General features: G+C 49.5%; 3 protein-coding genes across 3 annotated transcripts in view; 2 read left to right on the forward strand and 1 right to left on the reverse strand.

Moving 5' to 3' along the window:
* The first annotated feature begins 1,139 nt into the window (after positions 1 to 1,139).
* LOC306751567 (protein SET-like) lies at positions 1,140 to 4,994 on the forward strand. The gene is made up of 8 exons (XM_079235163.1): positions 1,140 to 1,277; positions 2,399 to 2,456; positions 2,536 to 2,678; positions 2,787 to 2,890; positions 2,974 to 3,087; positions 3,274 to 3,444; positions 3,914 to 4,045; positions 4,128 to 4,994. Exons 1-8 carry the CDS (start codon positions 1,208 to 1,210, stop codon positions 4,146 to 4,148), a joined length of 813 nt encoding a protein of 270 aa, XP_079091289.1. The 5' UTR covers positions 1,140 to 1,207; the 3' UTR covers positions 4,149 to 4,994.
* A 925-nt stretch (positions 4,995 to 5,919) lies between these two features.
* dync2i2 (dynein 2 intermediate chain 2) lies at positions 5,920 to 11,716 on the forward strand (the record flags this gene model as incomplete). The annotated part of the gene is made up of 9 exons (XM_079234854.1): positions 5,920 to 5,997; positions 6,440 to 6,700; positions 6,831 to 6,940; positions 7,040 to 7,197; positions 7,316 to 7,425; positions 7,898 to 8,062; positions 8,334 to 8,566; positions 8,634 to 8,791; positions 11,466 to 11,716. The coding sequence occupies 9 exons, from the start codon at positions 5,920 to 5,922 to the stop codon at positions 11,702 to 11,704; spliced, it is 1,512 nt and encodes a 503-aa protein (XP_079090980.1). The 3' UTR covers positions 11,705 to 11,716.
* A 64-nt stretch (positions 11,717 to 11,780) lies between these two features.
* Positions 11,781 to 18,032, reverse strand: part of sptan1 (spectrin alpha, non-erythrocytic 1) — a 41,705-nt gene continuing 35,453 nt past the window's right edge. Inside the window, exons 41-55 of the mRNA XM_079235636.1 lie at positions 16,699 to 16,820; positions 16,451 to 16,583; positions 16,267 to 16,365; positions 16,031 to 16,190; positions 15,863 to 15,939; positions 15,567 to 15,776; positions 14,692 to 14,988; positions 13,814 to 13,926; positions 13,607 to 13,624; positions 13,435 to 13,489; positions 13,147 to 13,343; positions 12,994 to 13,047; positions 12,430 to 12,576; positions 12,208 to 12,355; positions 11,781 to 12,141 (exon numbers count right to left, since the gene is read on the reverse strand). Of these exons, the coding sequence (XP_079091762.1) occupies positions 12,016 to 12,141; positions 12,208 to 12,355; positions 12,430 to 12,576; positions 12,994 to 13,047; positions 13,147 to 13,343; positions 13,435 to 13,489; positions 13,607 to 13,624; positions 13,814 to 13,926; positions 14,692 to 14,988; positions 15,567 to 15,776; positions 15,863 to 15,939; positions 16,031 to 16,190; positions 16,267 to 16,365; positions 16,451 to 16,583; positions 16,699 to 16,820 (1,956 nt within the window). The 3' untranslated portion in view covers positions 11,781 to 12,015. The remainder of the gene's footprint in view (positions 12,142 to 12,207; positions 12,356 to 12,429; positions 12,577 to 12,993; positions 13,048 to 13,146; positions 13,344 to 13,434; positions 13,490 to 13,606; positions 13,625 to 13,813; positions 13,927 to 14,691; positions 14,989 to 15,566; positions 15,777 to 15,862; positions 15,940 to 16,030; positions 16,191 to 16,266; positions 16,366 to 16,450; positions 16,584 to 16,698; positions 16,821 to 18,032) is intronic.

Raw genomic sequence — 18,032 nt, forward strand, 5'->3', positions numbered from 1 at the left:
GTACACCTGCACATCTGTACACATGTACACCTGCACACCTGCATACCTGTACACATGCACACCTGTACACCTGCACACCTGGCCCCCTCTTGGGGCTCAAGATGGCCCCCATTCTGACTGTGCGGACAAGGGTGTGCCATAAGTCGAGGATGAGGTGAGGGTCTACCCCATCCTCTCTACCTCATCCCCTCTACCCCCCTCTACCTCATCCTCTCTACCTCATCATTTCTACCTCACCGCATCTGCCTCATCCCCTCTATCTCATCATTTCTACCTCATCCCCTCTGCCTCATCCTCTCTACCTCATCATTTCATTTCTACCTCATCCCCTCTACCTTATCCCCACTACCTCATCCCCTCATCCTCTCTACCTTATCCCCTCTACCTCATACTCTCTACCGTATCCCCTCTACCATATCCCCTCTACCTCATCCTCTCTACCTCATCATCTCTACCTCATCCTCTCTACCTCATCCCCTCTACCTCATCATTTCTACCCATCCCCTCTATCTTATCATTTCTACCTCAACCCCTCTCCCTCATCCCCTCTACCTCATCATTTCTACCTCATCCCCTCTACCTCATCATTTCTACCTTATCTCCTCAACCTCATCCCCTCTATCTCATAATTTCTACCTTTTCCCCTCTACCTCATCCCCTCTACCTCATAATTTCTACCTTATCCCCTCTACCTCATCATTTCTACCTCATCCCCTCTACCTCATCATTTCTACTTTATCCCCTCTACCTAACCCTGCACCTACCATCCACTATGACTCATTCCACACAGCCTCTGTTTGTTTGTTTTGCTTTGTCTTTCCATTTTTGTTTTGTTCTGTCTCTCGTCCCCAGTGTAAAGCGTCTTTGAGTAACTAGTGAAGCGCTATATAAGTTTAAATTATTATTATTATTAAAGTGAACTAGCGCGTTCATTGGACAGCGACAGATTGGAATTGAATGCCCTGCCAGTGTCTTTAAGGTGCAGTGTCGTCCTCCCGCCGGCAGGAGGCAGTGCAGCGCTATACGTGTGTTCTGCACCAGAGCGCCACAGAGAGAAACAAGCGTGCGAAGCTGCGCTCATCCCTCCTTGTCGTGGGCTCCAAGACACGCACTCTATGTAAGGTGGAAGTAACTTTATCCTCCAGAGAAGAGTTAGAAACCACTCGGAATACACATCTGGTCAAAGGTGTTGCGACGAACCAGAACCATGTCGGCCTCCACGGCGAAAGTCAACAGAAAGGAGAATTCAAATCACGACGGAGCGGACGAGACCTCTGGTAACGTTAAGGAATGGCGGTTATCCTGCACAACGCCATTTTCATTTGTTTTTCGTCATTTCGTTATTTCCAGTGTAGTTTCTTGTGTTGGGTCGAGCGGACCGTGTTCGTGGTCGAGCAGCTTCATGTTTCTTCCCTCCAGATAACGCTTCACATGGGAGGTGGTGCAGGACGCGGCTGCGAGCTAGAATAGGCTAACGGTTAGCTAGCTATTAGCTTCCATTAGCATCTGATCCCACGCAGCAGGCCGGTGTTGGCGTTGCATGCGCGGCATTGAGCGAGACGGACTTTCGTGTTGCCTCGGGCTCTGGTGGTATGGTAGCTTTGTGGGGTGTTGTAGCTAGCTCTGTGTTGTAGCTCTGGTGGGTGTTGTAGCTAGCTCTGTGTTGTAGCTCTGGTGGGTGCTGTAGCTAGCTCTGTGTTGTAGCTCTGGTGGGTGTTGTAGCTAGCTCTGTGTTGTAGCTCTGGTGGGTGTTGTAGCTAGCTCTGTGTTGTAGCTCTGGTGGGTGTTGTAGCTAGCTCTGTGTTGTAGCTCTGGTGGGTGTTGTAGCTAGCTCTGTGTTGTAGCTCTGGTGGGTGTTGTAGCTCTGTCGGGTAGAGGAGCTGCAGAGGGACAGAGTAGCGGAGCTGCTCCTCGCACTCGTTTGCAGCGCGAACTTCTGCAGCTCCCAGATCATTTGCCCACATTATGATCAAGTGCAACATCCACTTGACGGTAACGGCAGCTCGGGCTCCATTAGTCCCGGACACTGCTGGTTAGAACGTCAACAAGCTGCTGCTCTCCTCACGTGCGCAGAGAGCAGGCTGGAGCGCACAGCCTCATTCAAACCAGGCCGCCTTTAGCAGCAACAGGAAGCTCCAGAGGGAGAGGGTCTGCTGACACACACACACACACACACACACACACCGTAACACTGTACACACACACCGTAACACTGTACACACACCGATCGCGTTCATGTGGCTGGAGAATCAGGCTTTTTCAATTCAGTTTATTTATAGCTTAAAATGTATTTAATACAAGTTGTTGGAAATTGTAGATATTATTCATGATGACGTACTTTTTCATTTATTTTTCTAAATCTGATGCCTCAAGCTAAACGTGTTGCTTTTCCTTTCAGAAAAAGAGCAACAGGAAGCAATCGAACACATCGACGAAGTACAGAATGAAATTGACAGGTGAGACTCTTGTTCATGTGGAATGAAAGATGGCCGCACAGAGAAACCTTTCTTAACATGTTTTCTTTTTCTTCTCCAGACTGAACGAACAAGCGAGTGAAGAAATTTTAAAAGTAGAGCAGAAGTACAACAAATTACGTCAGCCCTTCTTTCAAAAGCGATCAGAACTCATAGCCAAAATCCCCAACTTCTGGGTCACAACATTCGTCAACCATCCACAAGGTAAAGGACATTTAGTCATTTCATGTGTAACTGAAGTAATCTCCACTGTCATGTATTACACTTCTCTGGTTGTGTGGCCCAGAAGGTGAGCTAACGCGTCTCTTGTAGTTTCAGCCCTTCTGGGGGAAGAGGACGAGGAGGCGCTTCACTACTTGTCGAGGGTGGAGGTCACCGAGTTTGAGGACATCAAGTCTGGATATAGAATAGATTTTGTGAGTTTCCAGCTTCACGTTGTTTGTAGATTCTAAACGGCATTAATGGCGTCACTGATACTGATGTGTTTTCTCTTCTGCAGTATTTTGACGAGAACCCGTATTTTGAGAACAAAGCCCTCTCCAAAGAGTTTAACGTAAACGAGAGCGGAGATCCAGTTTCCAAATCCACTGAAATCAAATGGAAGGCTGGAAAGGTTTGTTTGCATTTGTCTTATATGTGATGCTGTTTTTCATTTATTACACCTCATTAACCCAGGAAGCAGCACGCGATGTAATTAACCAGTATTCCACTGTAGTGCTGCACCTGGGCTTACTTGATGATTTCCAGGTTTTTGCATGTGTAACCATTATGACTCTCCTGTCGGTGTTGTTGCCCTCAGGACCTGACGAAGCGCACGGGCCCGACGCCAAACAAAGCCGGGAAGAAGCGGCAGCACGAGGAGCCAGAGAGCTTCTTCACCTGGTTCACCGACCACTCCGACGCAGGAGCGGACGAGCTGGGAGAAGTGATCAAGGACGACATCTGGCCCAACCCGCTGCAGTACTACCTGGTAGGTGCCTGGGCTTTCTTCTGGCCGTAGAGCATTCAGAGGAAACCACACGGCTCTGAGGTGCTGGTGCCAAGATACCATGAAGCCCAGGTCCATAAACTGGAAGGCATCAAACAGCCTGCTGGCTTCTAATTTTTAACTCTGGAAAGTTATTACAGTGACACTTAGTCATATTTATTTAGATGATTGAGTAAAATGTAGAAATGCAAAGTATTGCACTGTTAGTTATGTCGGGGTTAGGCCATACTGGGCTGATGCTGTCCTCCAGAGGACGGCTGTAAGTTAGTAGGTTCATTTACATCGTTTGTCCACCAGAGAGCGCTGGCACGTTTATTATTTATATGAACCACATTTAAAGACTGTTTCTTCAATGTTGGGTACATTTAATGTTCCTGTACTGGTCTGGTTCTCTGGTACCATGTTGGCTGTAGAGTACTGGTCTGGTGGTTAATGTCTGAATGGTCCCAAGGTCCCCGACATGGAGGATGAGGACGGAGACGGCGATGATGACGACGACGATGAAGAGGAGGGTCTGGAGGATATTGACGAGGGGGAGGAGGAGGATGGAGACGACGATGATGAGGATGGAGAAGATGGAGAGGTACGCATACTGTCGATCAAATCTCTTGTCATGCGATGATGGACTGAGACTAGAACCAGAGTCACTCTGTTTCTTCTTCCAGGAGGACGGGGAGGAAGATTAAACGCTTCAGCCGACACCGTTCCAGTCCTGTGATGTGATCGTCCCACGAGAGCAACATATTTTGTTTGTTTTGTAGGGGTGGGGGGGGGGCTAGCAAAACAAAACAATCTTTTCCTGTGTGTTGTCAGCCCGTCTGTCCTCTTCCTCTGCAGCCATGTCCCGTCATAACCATAACGCCATGTACAGACCAGCTGCACCGGGGCGAAGACTTCATCTCCCAAAGACATTCTAAAATAACACCCGTAGCATTCTGCACGCCATCCTGTGTAGATTTGAAATGCGTACCATAGCAATTTCTATGTACAATATGTTGAAGTTGTGAGTTCAATAAAAGTGAAGCCACGGTGCAGCGATAAGTTGGTCAAAGCATCCTGAGCACCATATGGATGTGTGTATCTATCAGATGATTCTTTGTGCATACATGTAGACGTGTTTAGACACGCGTAGATGTACAGATGCAATATGGGAGGATGCTCAGGCTTTTACACGTTTAATTTCCCTGTGACTTGTACTGATGGAACTGATGAACGCACCAGCTTCTCCTCTGTAAATGTTTGGTTCCACTTGGTGAGGCGGTAGATCGCTGTACACAGTTTAATGGGCAGCGCGGCTTGACACCAAATCTGGACTTCTGTTAAACAAATTCGGCCCACAACAAGGTTTGAAATGTACATTTTTTTATAGAAACAACCTAAAAGATCTAATTTTGAGCTTGACCTAACATTGAGGAAACATTTGTGTAGAGTCCTCTGGAGTCTGCAGTGATTCTCCTTTCCACTGGAAACCTGTTCACATTAAATTAAGTGTACCAGTTGCTTTGTTACAAGAAATAAATGTATACATGATGTCTGACTGGTTTGATTACAGGCTTTGTTGTTCACATACTTGCACAGCTGATTACACGTTAGGGTTTAGAGGGTTGCTGCACAGCCTCCAGGTCCTCCTCCAGGTCCTCCTCCAGGTCCTCCAGGTCCTCCTCCAGGTCTCTAGCCAGAGCTCTATAGCTTGTCGTTCAGCAGCACGTCTGCTGTGTCCGCTGCAGTGGTTGATGACCTACTGGTCAAATCTTCAAGGTCCTGAAGAGCCTGATCAGCTGTGAAGTCCTTCATGATGGGAGAGAACTAGACATATTTAAACCTGAGAGTCAACATGTATTACAACTACACAGACAAATAGGATTTTGTACATCACGTGTTTGTTGTCCGGTCTAAGAGCCAATCAGCTCTGAGTGGGACAGCCAGGCGTTTCCCATCATAGTGCATGATGGAGAGCTACTGCTGCCGCCTCGCTCTCGTGAGATTAGAGTTGACCACGTGTGCATGACGTCAGAGCAAGTCGCGATCAATCGGACATTAATCTAACCAGCATGCAATGCGCGCCGATCGCATCTGCGCATGCCTGTCTCATCTGAACGAACCTACCAGGCTCATCTCGTGTGGTTGATGATAATAAAGCTTATTTATTAAAACACATTCTAAAGTGTTTCACAGGCAGACGTAAAGAACAAAGTCACATGTATATTATCAAACACTGAATCAATCCGAATGAGATCTGTAAACTACAGAGCCAACCGGAAGTAACTGGTCGTGACTTCCGGTGTATGTCTTCTCGAACGAGCCTCCGTAACCAAGGTGACGCTTTGAGGAAACGTTCAGGAACACAGCTAGCGGACCGAGCAAGCGTTAGCTGAGCTAGCCTGTTACTATTCTGTAGCTGGACCGGAAGCAGTGGACGCCACTTCCGGTCGTTCCTGTCCCCCGTCAGGCCCCATAATGTTTACTGATGAGGTCCTGGACCCGGTGGGGACGCGGTCTGCGTGGAGGAGCGCGCAGCAGGCGGTGCAGGAGTCGGTACGTTGACCAACATGGCGGCTTTCCCGCCTTATGGCTGTTGGCGGGCTTAAGGCTCCTGGTATCTGTAGTTCCCGAACATTGACCGCGTCGCAGAAACGACGAGGTAACAGTTACCGCTTAGCGCACCTGGCGTGTCACGTTCAGGTGTTGCGCGGAAATCTAACAACCGGAAGGGAACGCAGCATTAAAGGCTGAGATGTCCCCAAGAGAACTGGTGCTTTAGACCAAAGACCTTCTGAATATGTCGAATGCCTTCATTTGACTTATTAATATGTGTAAACCCCATATTTGTTCAATAATTATACAGAATCTGTTACACTCATCTAAAACAGTTTCAACATACGTGTCCTCTATACACAATGTGCCGTGCTTCAGCCTCAGCACTGTGACTCACACTAGATGGTCATTGATGAACAGAAGGCCTTTATCTGCTGTTCAGAGAGCCTGTCAGACCGGAGCGGTGCACAGGGCCGAGGCCGAGGTCCAGACGCCATCGAGGACCGTGGGCTGGACCCAGACGGCCCCCCGGCACCCGGCCCAGGACCAGCTCCTCCAGCAGAGCCACGACCAGCTGGACCGGCCCGGCCTGAAGGCCTTCCTGCAGCGGGTGGAGGACACGGTCATCAGAGCGCTGGTCAGGAACGCCAGGAGTCACGCCTTCGACGAGTTCCAGGTGAACTGGGAGGACCAGAGTGAGCTGGTGAGCAACCAACAGGAACAGGGCTCTGGTCTCTGAGGCGCTGACCTCACAGTCTGTAGTTGCTCCTGATGGACTCTGAGTCACTGTGAATGAAACTGTGTCCACGTTCAGAATCAGTTCCTATTTGCAGGTTTCATGTCTCCATTGCCTTCAACATCCCGCCGCACTAGAGAGCGGCCTTCATGTGACCAGTGTGTCCTGGAGCTGCACGGGTTCAGTTATTGCTTGTGCCTACGGTCGGTATGTCAGACACACACACACACACACACACACACACACACACACACACACACACACACACACACACACACACACGTAATGCATGTTCTCTGCCGGCAGAATTGACGAAGGCGACTGGAGCACTGAGAGGTCATGTGTGTGTACGTGGAACCTGGACCGCCGCAGTCTGAACCCCAAACAAGCGGACGTGGTCATCGACGTTCCCACTGCCGTCACCGCTCTGTGCTGCCACCCCGAGCAGCCCGCCCTCACCACGGGTACCACTGCCATGTGTGAGGAACCTGAGCTGATCCTGTCACTGAGCAGCTCTTCTAAACCTGTGTGTGTGTGTGTGTGTGTGTGTGTGTGTGTGTGTGTGTGTGTGTGTGTGTGCAGGGGGTCTTTTCAGTGGAGAGGTGGTGGTCTGGGACACCAGTCGGACTCAGGACCCTGTGCTGGTCCAAACTGGGATGTCAGCAGACGGCCACAGAGAGCCAGTTTATCAGGTGAGTGACTACTGGTTTCTATCGGAGCGCTGCTCTCATCCATCAGCGAGGTCCTGCTGGACTCTGGTCCTGTAGGACTCTGGTCCTGTAGGACTCTGGTCCTGCTGGACTCTGGTCCTGTGGGACTCTGGTCCTGCTGGACTCTGGTCCTGTGGGACTCTGGTCCTGCTGGACTCTGGTCCTGTGGGACTCTGGTCCTGCTGGACTCTGGTCCTGTGGGACTCTGGTCCTGTGGGACTCTGGTCCTGCTGGACTCTGGTCCTGTGGGACTCTGGTCCTGTGGGACTCTGGTTTATTCTTGCAACTAAAGACTCAAACTAAAGTATCAGCTTCAGTCCAAAACTACTGAGAGCCATACTGTAAACAGTTCTCTGAATTATAAGAGTGTGTGTGTGTGTGTGTGTGTGTGTGTGTGTGTGTGTGTGTGTGTGTGTGTGTGTGTGTGTGTGTGTGTGTGCGCGTGCGTGTGCAGGTTGCCTGGGTGCCCCTGCAGAAGAAAGGGGAGTTTGGGGTGCTCAGTGCTTGTTCAGGAGGACGGGTGCTGCTGTGGACGGTGGACTTGGACCTGGGCCGCCTGGTCCTGCATGCGGCCTACGCCTTGGTGCAGCAGCAGGTTCCTCACAGCAGCAGCTTCAAGGTGAGAGCCCTGAACCACCTGAACCCTTCTGCTGGTGTCAGAATACATCCGACCAACACACTGGGAGGCGCTGTGTGATGGCAGGATGACTCACCACTCTGCAGGGCCTCTACGTAACACAGGCCACATACTGAGTAATGGATTACTGGTTAGAAGGCAGCTATGAATGACTACAAATAAAGCTCACATAACCGTTATCACATTTTGTAATTATTTCCAAACCACTCCTGTGTGCTGCATTGTGGGTAATGTAGTTGTGCGGTGCCCGCAGGCCCGCGGCAGCAGCACTGTGGGCGTCACCTCCCTGGCCCTGTCCCCCTGGGACCCGGACACCTTCTTGGTGGGCTCTGAGGGCGGCCTGCTGCTGCGCTGCTCCTTCTCCTCCCAGACGCCGGCGGCGGCGCCCTCTGAGGGCCACGGCGTGCCGCTGAGGGCCCCGGCCGTGTTCCTGTTCAGGCCCCGCAGCGGCCCCGTCCACTCCATCCACTGCTCCCCGTTCCACAGGTCAGCTCTGTGGACACGTGGCCTCTAGCCGTCAGCTCAGAGGACTCAACGGTCTGTCTCTCTGCAGGAACCTGTTTGTGAGCGCCGGCACCGGCGGGCTGGCCCACCTGCACTCGCTGCTGCAGGCCGAGCCGCTGCTGTCGCTGCGGGTCGCCGACGCCTACGTGTTCCAGGTGCAGTGGTCTCCCTCCAGACCGCTGGTGTTCGCTGCCGCCACCGGACAAGGTGTGTGTGCAGACTACTGCCTGACTTAAACCTTTAGTCCAGTCTACTCCTTAACTTAAACCTTTAGTCCAGTCTACTGCTTAACTTAAACCTTTAGTCCAGTCTACTCTGTAACTTAAACCTTTAGTCCAGTCTACTCCGTAACTTAAACCTTTAGTCCAGTCTACTCCTTAACTTAAACCTTTAGTCCAGTCTACTCCGTAACTTAAACCTTTAGTCCAGTCTACTCCGTAACTTAAACCTTTAGTCCAGTCTACTCCTTAACTTAAACCTTTAGTCCAGTCTACTCCGTAACTTAAACCTTTAGTCCAGTCTACTCCGTAACTTAAACCTTTAGTCCAGTCTACTCCTTAACTTAAACCTTTAGTCCAGTCTACTCCGTAACTTAAACCTTTAGTCCAGTCTACTCCTTAACTTAAACCTTTAGTCCAGTCTACTCCGTAACTTAAACCTTTAGTCCAGTCTACTCCGTAACTTAAACCTTTAGTCCAGTCTACTCCTTAACTTAAACCTTTAGTCCAGTCTACTCCTTAACTTGAACCTTTAGTCCAGTCTACTCCTTAACTTAAACCTTTAGTCCAGTCTACTCCTTAACTTAAACCTTTAGTCCAGTCTACTCCTTAACTTAGACCTTTAGTCCAGTCTACTGCTTAACTTAAACCTTTAGTCCAGTCTACTGCTTAACTTAAACCTTTAGTCCAGTCTACTGCTTAACTTAAACCTTTAGTCCAGTCTACTGCTTAACTTAAACCTTTAGTCCAGTCTACTGCTTAACTTAAACCTTTAGTCCAGTCTACTGCTTAACTTAAACCTTTAGTCCAGTCTACTGCTTAACTTAAACCTTTAGTCCAGTCTACTCCTTAACTTAAACCTTTAGTCCAGTCTACTGCTTAACTTAAACCTTTAGTCCAGTCTACTCTGTAACTTAAACCTTTAGTCCAGTCTACTGCTTAACTTAAACCTTTAGTCCAGTCTACTCCTTAACTTAAACCTTTAGTCCAGTCTACTCCTTAACTTAAACCTTTAGTCCAGTCTACTCCTTAACTTAAACCTTTAGTCCAGTCTACTGCTTAACTTAAACCTTTAGTCCAGTCTACTCCTTAACTTAAACCTTTAGTCCAGTCTACTCCTTAACTTAAACCTTTAGTCCAGTCTACTCCTTAACTTAAACCTTTAGTCCAGTCTACTGCTTAACTTAAACCTTTAGTCCAGTCTACTCCTTAACTTAAACCTTTAGTCCAGTCTACTCCTTAACTTAAACCTTTAGTCCAGTCTACTCCTTAACTTAAACCTTTAGTCCAGTCTACTGCTTAACTTAAACCTTTAGTCCAGTCTACTCCTTAACTTAAACCTTTAGTCCAGTCTACTGCTTAACTTAAACCTTTAGTCCAGTCTACTCTGTAACTTAAACCTTTAGTCCAGTCTACTGCTTAACTTAAACCTTTAGTCCAGTCTACTCTGTAACTTAAACCTTTAGTCCAGTCTACTGCTTAACTTAAACCTTTAGTCCAGTCTACTCCTTACCTTAAACCTTTAGTCCAGTCTACTGCTTAACTTAAACCTTTAGTCCAGTCTACTGCTTAACTTAAACCTTTAGTCCAGTCTACTCCTTAACTTAAACCTTTAGTCCAGTCTACTCCTTAACTTAAACCTTTAGTCCAGTCTACTGCTTAACTTAAACCTTTAGTCCAGTCTACTGCTTAACTTAAACCTTTAGTCCAGTCTACTGCTTAACTTAAACCTTTAGTCCAGTCTACTCCTTAACTTAAACCTTTAGTCCAGTCTACTGCTTAACTTAAACCTTTAGTCCAGTCTGCTGCTTAACTTAAACCTTTAGTCCAGTCTACTGCTTAACTTAAACCTTTAGTCCAGTCTACTCCTTAACTTAAACCTTTAGTCCAGTCTACTGCTTAACTTAAACCTTTAGTCCAGTCTACTGCTTAACTTAAACCTTTAGTCCAGTCTACTCCTTAACTTAAACCTTTAGTCCAGTCTACTCCTTAACTTAAACCTTTAGTCCAGTCTGCTGCTTAACTTAAACCTTTAGTCCAGTCTACTGCTTAACTTAAACCTTTAGTCCAGTCTACTGCTTAACTTAAACCTTTAGTCCAGTCTACTGCTTAACTTAAACCTTTAGTCCAGTCTACTGCTTAACTTAAACCTTTAGTCCAGTCTACTGCTTAACTTAAACCTTTAGTCCAGTCTACTCCTTAACTTAAACCTTTAGTCCAGTCTACTGCTTAACTTAAACCTTTAGTCCAGTCTACTCCTTAACTTAAATCCGTTTCACAAAGACAGGAGGTTGAAATGAAGGCAGGTTTTCAGAGTTTTTTGGCGTTCTCAGGATATTCTTCCCTGATTAGACCAGAACACTGGACTTAAGTTTATTTAAGGAGTAACGTGTCACATGACCTCGTGTCAAGAGGCTCAGATTGATGTATTCAGCCATTCTTCAAAATAAAACATCTTCTGAACTTGATTATTTATTTCTTTACACTTTTTTCATTCATTCTTTGTGCAGTCGGTGGTTGGAGACCCGGTGGTTGGGAAGCTGCTCTAATAGATGCATTACCATGTTGTGTGCATATACATTGGAGCCATGCAGCAGTACATCTGTCTCACGTGTTTATCATCATCATCATCATCTTCATCATGTGTGTCTTTGTGGTTCAAGGTGAGGTGCAGATCTTCGACCTGGGCCGCCGGTCCCAGAGACCAGCAGCCACCATCCAGCAGGGAGGAGCCCAGCAGGCCGCCACCTGTCTGGCCTTCAACCGGCACAACGCCGGCCTCCTGGCCGTGGGGAACACCGGCGGCACCGTCTGCATCTGGCAGCTGAGCCACAGTCTGGCGGCTCAGAGCCCCAGAGAGAGCGGCCAGCTGGAGCAGATAGCCAATCAGGGGGCAGCATGAGACCCAGAGCTCTGATTCATGTCAATAAAACCCCCAGAACTATTCAATGTGAAGTGAAATGACCACAGGAGAGGTGTCCAGTTCTAACCAGTAGCGTTTATTAGAGCACTGCAGTTCTAGTAGCTTCTAAATGCATCGAAAGCTAAAACATTCAAATGTAGACGGATCACTAAGCTACCATGAGAAGCACACAGAGTTTAGAGCGAGATAAATAAGCACAGTTGTTATTAGTGAGCGTTCCTCGTGGCGCAGTCATGCGTGTCGGTGCTGAAGGGGTCGGGACGCGTCCCGGTCGTCCTGGAGGGCGAGGATCAGTTGACGAAGAGCGAGCGCGTGAACTCCACGAAGTCGAAGGCCGACGGCAGCTCTCGGCCCTTTCCGTCGAGGTAGGGCTTCATGTGCGAGAGGCAGTAGTCCGCCTGCTCCTTGCTCAGGTTCTGAAAGAGAGAGAGGTTAGACCGGCACGCAGACCTGAACCAGGAGGAGGAGGGAGCGCGCCCCACCTGGTAGAGCTCCTCTTTAGTGACGAAGGGCTTGTTCTCCGCGCTCAGCGCCCGGAAGGCGCTCTCGATCTCCTCGCTGGACTTCACGTTCTCCGTCTCGCGGCTGATCATGAAGGCCATGTACTCCTGCAGCGACACGTTGCCATCCCTGAGGAGAGACCCTCCGTTAGACACAGCTGCGCCCCACACGCTGCGCCCCACACCAATGAAGCTCTGACGCACCTGTTGGGATCCACGGTGTCCAGTATGGCCTCAAACTCCGGGTCCGGCTCTCCCTCCTCCACCATGGGCAGGTCGTAGCCCAGCGAGCGCAGACACGACTTGAACTCCTGGTGGTTCAGACGGCCCGACTTCTCTTTGTCGAAGTGCCTGTGAATGTAGAACAAGTGGAAGTAGTGTTCAGGGTTCACACATTCTGACCAGTGGGTTTCATGACTTCTCCATGACTTTAAACCAAATGTCATGACAAGCATTTAGTGAAGTCTGGGTGTAAACAGTAGAAAGTGAGTGAATGTAGTATTTAAACTAACAATGAGCATCAAAGCATACAGTAAACCTTAAATGACTCAAATGAATGAGACAATAGTTTGATTAAAAGAATAAACATTTATATAGATGCCTGTATGTATGCCTGCTTATATTTTGAGTCTTTCTTTTAAAAGCATATTCATTATTTCAAACTCAGCGTAAATGAACGACATGAACACATGAATATAACACATTTACATGACTGTAAGAACCTGGAACAGTCCTGATGACGGCAGGTCAAAGGTCAAAGACACTCACTTGAACATCATGCTGAACTCCTTCAGCGCCTCCTCCGTCACTCCAGTGGTGTTCCTGAGAGAGAGGAACACGAGCGTAAGGCAGCAGCTCTCCTCACACTGAGGTCCAGATCAACAGAGTCCACATGCAGTAGCCATCTCTCTCTCTATGTACCTGGCCTGGATCTGCTGCTCCAGGTTGTGCTGCATCCTCATCCCCAGCTGGTCCAGCTGGTCCCACTGCTGGGCCAGACCCACGGTGCTGTGCTCCGTGTACTTGTTGTCCAGGATCAGGGCTTCCTCCATCGCTGCTCCCAGGTCCTCTATCTTCTTCAGCTGGCTGCGCATGGCCCGAATCTCCTGGTGCTTACGCTACACACACACACACACACACACACACACACACATTTCAGCTCAGAGTTCAGTAACAGAGCCTTGTCTTGAAAGGTAAAGTGGTGTTTACCTTGGTGGCCTCCAGCTGGGACTCCAGGGTTCCAGACTCCTCCACCATACAGGACCTGACAACAGAAGCTGCTGTGAGACAGAGTGACACGATGGAACCTCTTCACAGCCAACACTCACACACAAACACTCACACACTCAAACACATAATGAAGAGGAACGGTGACACTAACCCGTCCAGAAGATATGTCCTGATGAGCAGCGAGGACGCAGCCGAGAGGAGAGAAACACAAACCGGTTAACAGACCACCGTGGACACATGAGGACAGACTACTGCAGGTACTGAAGTACCACATGAGGACAGACTACTGCAGGTACTGAAGTACCACATGAGGACAGACTACTGCAGGTACTGAAGTACCACATGAGGAGTCCAGTACCTGGTCTCCTGCAGCCACTGGTGGAACGCATTAGCGTGTTGAGCGAACTCCTGCCGCAGCTTGTCGTTCTCTTCCTGCCTCCTCTGCTCCTTCTGCAGCTCCAGCTCTCGCTCCTGAAGAAGCATCAGGAGGTGAGCTTCAACCAATCAGGAAGGCTTTCATGCAACTCATCCAACCAGTGAGGTGTGACCAAGTATTCATGCTTTCATTTACAAGTAAACATGTACCAGTGGGTAAAATACACGGGAGATAAACTACAAATAAAGAAGATAATAATGTTCTGTTTCCTCTTCACTGTCTTCATCTAGTTCTAGTAGCTTGTGTGAAGAGGTCAGCGCTCTGGAGCTCACTAAGGAACACATGAATAAACAGCAAGCAGCCGTCAATCATCAACACTCTTAAAGCTGCAGCTAGTGAGCAGATCCCAGGTCAGGGAGACGAGGACCAGCTCACTGAAGAGGAGCAGAAAACCCTTTCCCTCAGCGTCCTGATCCCCTTCAGTCAGTCAAGAGTCCCGAGTGCAGCACTGGCTCTCCTTCCTTTAAGGGACTGTATCAGAACCAGGACTGGTTCTCCTTCCTTTAAGGGACTGTATCAGAACCAGCACTGGCTCTCCTTCCTTTAAGGGACTGTATCAGAACCAGGACTGGTTCTCCTTCCTTTAAGGGACTGTATCAGAACCAGCACTGGTTCTCCTTCCTTTAAGGGACTGTATCAGAACCAGCACTGGGAGATAAAAAGCCAACGTGTTGCATCCCTGAACCCTGAGGACTGAAGCTACTTGGTTTGGTCTGCAGCAATAGAAGTGAATTAATACAACTATAAGCTCTGTCAGCAGCTTGTGTGTGTGCATGCAGAAAGCATCTTAGACGTGAGACCTTGATGATCTTCTGCAGGTTCCTCCAGGTCTCCTCCAGGGCCTCCATGGTGAACCAGGTGTAGGGGTTGGACAGCACCTGGTAGCTCTTGATCTGCTGGTCCAGCTCGGCCAGCTGGTTGAAGTCGGTCTGAGCCGAGCTCAGCGAGGACCTGAAGGCCTCGTGGGCCTCCCGCAGCGCCCGGATCTCCTCCAGGGAGTTGCACCTCACGGGGTCCGTCAGGTCCTCCTCTGCGTTCTCAAACCAGCTGTTGAAGGCCGACGCCTTCTTGGCGAAGGTCAGGAACAAGTCCTCCACCTGTGAGGGAGACGGGATGTTAAAACATTTCAGCCCCAGCCTCTTTCGCAAAAAAAGAAAGAATCTCGTTTTTAAAAACAAACTGAATTATCTCCGCAACCACAGGATTGTTTAACATTTAAATTACTACATTACTGTAACCCTTGTGAGAAGAGACATCTGGTTTAAACTAAATCAAAGTAACCGTTAAGTTTAAATATTTACGTAAACGCTGTAACATTTCACTAAATCCCTTACAAAGTTGTGCAGAAGCTCCTGAACATTTCAGTACCCAGCATGCCCAAATCAGACAATGTTTTGACATAAAATAAGTCATTTTTCCATTTTTGAACCAAACGACACGTTTCTTTGACTGAAACTCCTCCCTAACAGGCCAATGCTTTGTTTCATTGTGCATTTGTTGCAGATTCAGATTCTTTAGGTCCTAGTCCTCCCAAAAGGTGTGTTGTTAGTATGTGTGTTGTTGTTAAGGCCCCGAACCAAACAGAAAAACTCGGGGAGGCATTTTTGGGGAATCTGGCTCATATAATGCTGAATGTTCATAGTTATGATCAAAGTATGGTATAAAAGGCCTCTACCTTTCTGAAGTGCTCCTGAGCCTCCAGAAGCTTCTTCTTGCGAGCGCCCGAGTTGGACAGCAGCTGGTTCCAGCGCTTCATCAGGGCGGCGTGCCGCGCCTCGATGGCTTTGGACTGGACGTGCTGGGCGGCCAGCAGCTGGTCCTGGAGGGCCGTGATGTTGGTGATGCCCTCCTGCTGGAAGGCCTGCAGGCCGGCGTCAAAGGTCTCCTGGACGGACACGGAGGAACAGACGTCAACGGAGAGAGACACACGTAGGAGAGGGGGAGGTAGAAAAGTGCTGCAAGATGGAGGACCTGCTTGGTGAGCAGAGTCTGCACAGAGGACAGGTCTCTGCCGTAGTCGTCCGTCTTCAGGCTGTTCTCCTTCTCACCTGCAGAGAAAGGAAGCAGGTGAGCAACTCAACGCCAATGTGAGGACACTTCCTGTTTGAACAATGTGCCTCGAGCAGACAGCTTTCGTACCGATCCAGGACTCCACCACGTCGGCCTTCCAGTTGAACTGCAGGAAGGCAGAGTTCTCGTCCAGCTTGGCCTTCCTCTGGGCGGCGGCCCGCTCCAGCTCAGACACCTTTCCTCTCAGAGCCGCCATCTTGGCGCTGATGCTGTCTACGTGGTGGTTGTTCTGTTGGAGACACACGGGCTGTAAACCTGCACTGATGTCCAGCGCCCTCAACCCGTCCCTCTGCTCGCTGCTCTACCTTCTTGATGAGCTCCTCCCCGTTGGAGCACACGTCGTTCACGCGGTCCCTGTGCACCGTAAAGTCCGTCTCAAACGCCTCGTGCTTCTTCAACAAGCCCTGTGGGAACAGCGGTCCTGGACATTCAGAACACGTCACCATTATGATGATATTGCATAACGGTGTGTTATTAACCGCAGAGCACCTGCACAGCAGCCAGCGTGTCTCCGTAGTCCTCGCTGCCCACCAGATTCAACTTCTCATTAATCCAAGCCTCTTCCTCTTCCACGTTGGCCACGAACTGCTGGTACTCCAGAGACTCCTCCAGCCTCTGACCCCTGGGAGCGCACGCACACGCACGCACACGCACACGCACACACACACACACACACACACCTGGTCACACACCTGGTCTGCGTGTCTCCTGCAGCAGGAGCAGCTCAGGTAGCTCACCTGGCTCCAGACAGGTCCTTCAGCTCCTTCCAGTGGTGGACGAACTGAGCCAGCCTCTGCTGGATCTCCTCCTGGCCGATGGTGTTGTCATCAGACAGCTTCTTCCCCGTGTCCAGCACCGACTGCAGGGACAAAGCTCTGTCACCGCATGCCAACGCTACCAGCTTAACAATATGTAGAGCAGCCAGAATAATGAAGCTCTAGGACTCAGTCACAGATCACAGGGTCACGTTGTCTGAGCCTTTGAGGACATGAGCCTCAAAGGCTGCGTTTAAAGAGACGCTCTACCTGGACGGCCGGGTTAAAGAGACGCTCTACCTGGACGGCCTGTTTAAAGAGAGGCTCTACCTGGACGGCCTTTTTAAAGAGAGGCTCTACCTGGACGGCCTTTTTAAAGAGACGCTCTACCTGGACGGCCTGTTTAAAGAGAGGCTCTACCTGGACGGCCTTTTTAAAGAGAGGCTCTACCTGGACGGCCTGTTTAAAGGGAAGCTCTACCTGGATGGCCTGTTTAAAGAGCGGCTCTACCTGGACGGCCTGTTTAAAGAGCGGCTCTACCTGGACGGCCTGTTTAAAGAGCGGCTCTACCTGGACGGCCTGTTTAAAGAGCGGCTCTACCTGGACGGCCTGTTTAAAGAGCGGCTCTACCTGGACGGCCTGTTTAAAGAGAGGCTCTACCTGAACGGCCTGTTTAAAGGGAAGCTCTACCTGGACGGCCTGTTTAAAGGGAAGCTCTACCTGGACGGCCTGTTTAAAGAGAGGCTCTACCTGGACGGCCTGTTTAAAGGGAAGCTCTACCTGGACGGCCTGTTTAAAGAGAGGCTCTACCTGGACGGCCTGTTTAAAGAGAGGCTCTACCTGGACGGCCTGTTTAAAGGGAAGCTCTACCTGGACGGCCTGTTTAAAGAGAGGCTCTACCTGGACGGCCTGTTTAAAGAGAGGCTCTACCTGGACGGCCTGTTTAAAGGGAAGCTCTACCTGGACGGCCTGTTTAAAGAGAGGCTCTACCTGGACGGCCTGTTTAAAGGGAAGCTCTACCTGGACGGCCTGTTTAAAGAGAGGCTCTACCTGGACGGCCTGTTTAAAGGGAAGCTCTACCTGGACGGCCTGTTTAAAGAGAGGCTCTACCTGGACGGCCTGTTTAAAGAGAGGCTCTACCTGGACGGCCTGTTTAAAGGGAAGCTCTACCTGGACGGCCTGTTTAAAGAGAGGCTCTACCTGGACGGCCTGTTTAAAGAGAGGCTCTACCTGGACGGCCTGTTTAAAGAGAGGCTCTACCTGGACGGCCTGTTTAAAGAGAGGCTCTACCTGGACGGCCTGTTTAAAGGGAAGCT

This window comes from Taurulus bubalis (assembly GCF_910589615.1).
Source record: "Taurulus bubalis genome assembly, chromosome: 19".
NCBI classification, from domain to species: domain Eukaryota; kingdom Metazoa; phylum Chordata; class Actinopteri; order Perciformes; family Cottidae; genus Taurulus; species Taurulus bubalis.